The 4,270-nt window shown below is 36.0% G+C and overlaps 1 protein-coding gene across 1 annotated transcript; it reads right to left on the bottom strand.

Moving 5' to 3' along the window:
• Nucleotides 1-2,270: 2,270 nt before the first annotated feature.
• On the bottom strand, nt 2,271-4,270 carry LOC105135149 (Mitochondrial transcription termination factor family protein). The gene has a single exon (XM_011039890.1). It carries the CDS (start codon nt 4,060-4,062, stop codon nt 2,518-2,520), a length of 1,545 nt encoding a protein of 514 aa, XP_011038192.1. The 5' UTR covers nt 4,063-4,270; the 3' UTR covers nt 2,271-2,517.

Raw genomic sequence — 4,270 nt, 5'->3', positions numbered from 1 at the left:
GCTCAAAACGGTGCAGTTTTGAATGGCATTGGGGGTCATCTTCTTCCCCTGGATGCAAGAAGCAGGGGAAGAAGATTTTTTCCCCCCCTGTTTGCACCGATTTTCTTCCTCTAAAAAGCATATAAAAAAAGCCGACCAAGGACCCCCACTTGCCCAAAACTTTTCATGTATTGGAAGTGTAGCAGCACAGTGGCCGTCTTGGGGTCTCTCTTCCCTGTTTTTTTGCCTATAAAAATAGAGGAAGAGGGAGCACAAGAAAAAAAAAGGGGCATCAAAGGAAGAGAAGAAAGGGAAAAGATCAAAAGAAAAAAAATAAGAAAAAGCAGAAAAGAGAACAAAAAACAAAGAAGAGAAAGAAAAAAAAAGAGTCGCTGCCAACAACAGCAACCATCAGCGCTACCATCAACTCCGCTAACAACAACAACCAACGCAAGTCAGCCCTTCTCCTTTTCTTCTACTTTGTCCTTGTCATGCCTCCACTGTTCACGTAGCATGTGAACAGTGGAGGGCACTATTCACAAGGGCTAGGAGCCCAACCCACATAGCTCGGTCGAGTTCGACCTAGTCTATGCATTTAAGTAGGATCCAGCCCATTTCAAAATAAAATAAAATAAAAGGAATAGTTTTCAATGTTTTTTATTTCTTTACCTTTTGATTTATGTCTTTTGTTTACTTAATATTAGTTTGAATTTTATGTCGTAAAAATATAAATCTGATATTAAAATACTTGGTTATCGTCAAAACTTTCAAAATACAAAAAAAAATAAAGAAATAAAAAATATTTTTGTGCATACGACCAAGTATCTCAAAGCTAAAAAATCATAGTGTTTTTTATATATCAAAAAATAATATTTTAATATGCATTTTGGCTTTAATAACCAATTTATTATAGTAAAGGACATTGATCAAAATTTCAAAAATAACAAAAATTTTATTTTGTTTGTCTTTTTGAATTCAGGATACAATATTACACGTAATACATATTTTGGATATTAATTTCTTTTTTCAAACACTAGAATGGTTAGGTTATAACCCATTAAGATAAATTTTAATGGTTAGGTTATAACCCATTAAGATAAATTTTTTTTTATTAAAACCAACTTTTATTGAACCTTAGATCAACAATTAGAAAGCATAATAAGACCATAATTTTTTATCAGACAACAAAACAATATAGCTTACTTTAGATAGGTCGTATTTGAGATGCTAATATTTTTCATTTACGCAATTAGTCTTTGTACTCGATCTCTATAATCAGTTAGTGTTCATAGCAATCAAAATACTTAGTGATAAATTCTATTTTATTTTACTATTAAAAAATAAAATTTTCTTATTTTTCACATTTGCTAGATAGGCCTTTATATTTATTTTAAATGGTGAATGATAATCGTGACGCTACACAGTTACAACACACCCTATGGCCATGAATGCCTTGATGGTGTCACCTGTGCTTGTGCTCACCTCTGTTGATCTCATGCCTAATGGAATCAAACTGGTCTCTGTGTGTGCGCTTGGGCACCAACTTAATGCAATGAATGAATAATCACCAGAACCTGTTACTTGTTAGGATTTGTGATGAAAACAAGGGATGAACGTCTCAATCAAGCAAGAGATGTAAGCCAGTTGTTTGATTAAAATGACCACATCACAAGTGAAAAAATTTGCGGATAACATTCTTGATCATGGAAAGCAACTGACACAAATAGGCACAGAAAAATTAGAATAAGAACACCAAGTTTACATAGAAAATCCTTCAACTTAACAACAAATGAGCACCCAAACCTGCATCTGCACTCATCAGCCTACAAAATATTAAATGCACTTTTCATGTTGGCCATTGCCCTCGAATTGCATAGTACAAATTTCCCTAAAGGAAATTGCATTTCCACTAAAATACTAATGCAACGCAAGCATTGAACAAGTAATTGGTAGCAAGATGAAATACCAACTAATCTCCAAATGCGAATGACATCCACAAGTAAACAGATTCAATTTCAGAATATAAAGTGCCACAATGACTGATTAAAGCAGAAGCTTCACATGGCATGGCAGCTTTATGCACAGCTTCCTGTCATCACTAAGCAATTTGGGTTCAAATAAACGTGTAAATTAAGATTGTATGTATAGTCATAATAATATCACCAAAGACCATTAGCTATATTATACAGGAATATGCTGGCAAAATTAAAGCAGATACAGTGAAACGTATATGACAGCAACAGCCAACTCTGTGCACCTACTCAGTAATCAGAAGTCAATATTTTTAGTCATTGAGCAATGAAGCATAGAAATATATGATGCATGGTTTGAGTGGCACAATATGAGCAAACCTCGTGATTTCTAAGTATTCCTTTAAGCCTAATTGCAGTACAAAAAGAAAATTGACCCGTTGAAAATTCAAACTTGAAAAACTGCAGAAATAATGATAATGGGGGAAAACACTGGCATTACTTGATACCCATGTCATTGATTTGATTTGAATATGATTCACTGACATAACTAAAAAAAAAAAAAATATCAAAGAGAAACAGTGCGCCTGAAAAGTACTTCATCTTCATCATCATCGAACTTGTCTTCCTCATCTGACAGAATCTCACACCCTGGTAGTTCTAACTTCCCACCCATACAAAATGATGGGCCAAGACTCTCTGATTCAATATAATCGCCTTCTAACCTCTCCTCAAATCTTTTATCACTACAATTGAGGAACCAATTAAGTGAAGACCTGATTCCCTTGCTTTTCAGCATCTCGTACCTGGGCTTTATTCTAGATTCCAAGCTATAAGTAAAATATTCTGGGAATTCCACGAGCTCCTTCAATGGCCTTCCCATTTCACTCTTGAAAAAGTAATAGCTGTTCTTCATGAGTGGAACTCTCAATGCAAGTAACTGTGGACATTTTATAACCATCGTAGCTACATCCTCAGATGGGATTGCCCGCTCCAAAAGGAACTGAACAGGTTTCATAATCACATTTTGGTTAAGGCTAACAATTTGTGGCATTTTCTCTATCACTCTGGCAAACCTTTCAGGGTCAATCTTCAGTTTCAGGTTAAAGAAGTACTGCTGAGAAGAGAGCTTAGCTTTCAGAGGCAAACCCAGAATTTGTGGATATTGTGCTACAATGGAAGCGAGTTCTTCCCTCCTAATCCCAAAACTAATCAAACAATCCACATTTGGCTTAACAGTCTCTTGAAGATCATATCCAAGTACATATGGCCTTTTCTCCAACATCCGAGCCACTATCTTCTTTGGCAGACCTAAAGAAACCAAGTAATCAACCAACGGCTTAATCATAGTCCCCACTCTCATCCCCAAAAAGTAAGGATATTGCGTTACCATTGGTCCAATATCTCTAGGACTAACACCGATACTAACTAAATATGCCACAGAAGTACTCATTGTCCCTTCAAGCTTAAACCCAAGAAGCTCTGGATACTTCTGCAAAACATATCCAATATCCAGCTTGTCAACATCCAACCCCCGAAGAAACTTAATAACAGGCTGCAACTCAACAACTACACTCGCATGCAACACCTGTGGATAACTCTTAACAAACTCCCCAAGTTTTGACCTACTAATACCAATCTTTTCCAAATAACCCAACACTGGTATAATGTTTTTCCTCACACTACAACCTAACATTAAAGGGTACTCATTAATATCATCAATAGTCAATCCCATTCTCTGCAAGAACTCAACACGCTCCTTCATAACCTCAACAGTTGATGGAAGTTCTAAACTTTCCAATTCATCAGGAATTATCCCTAAACCCTTAAGATAATCACAAATTATAACACGATTAACAAGCTTCTCTTTTTTACCTTGAACTACACCCCAAGTAACTGAAGGCATCTCATATTCATGGAATTTAGAAGCTTGTGTTGAAAATAGGGCATAAAATTGTAAAACCCTGAGAGGGTTTTGTGTGAGAGGGTTTTGGGGACATGGGTTTTGTTGGGTTTTGGATATTAATGCGGGATTTGTGTAAAATGTTTGTGGGGAAATAGGGTATGTGCATAGAGATAGAAACTTTCTTCTTCTAAGCAATGAAAAGCTCATGGTTATTAATAAAATGGAATAGGGTTGTCCTCGAATTGCTTCTTTTGATGATTTTTGTATTGAAACGAGAAGAGTGGGAGGATTACCTCACTGAAGAGAAGTTAAAAGCTTTAAACTTGATTGTTGTTGTTGTGCTGCTGCTGCTGTTCGTACACTGAGAAATGAGGAATTGTGAAAGGAGGAGGAGGAGGATGGGGGAGCCAGTCTG

This window comes from Populus euphratica, unplaced genomic scaffold (assembly GCF_000495115.2).
Source record: "Populus euphratica unplaced genomic scaffold, PopEup_1.0 scaffold55.1, whole genome shotgun sequence".
In the NCBI taxonomy this organism is placed as follows: Eukaryota; Viridiplantae; Streptophyta; class Magnoliopsida; order Malpighiales; family Salicaceae; genus Populus; species Populus euphratica.
The sequence above is the reverse complement of the archived record's forward strand: the minus strand, read 5'-3'. Positions and strand labels throughout refer to the sequence as shown.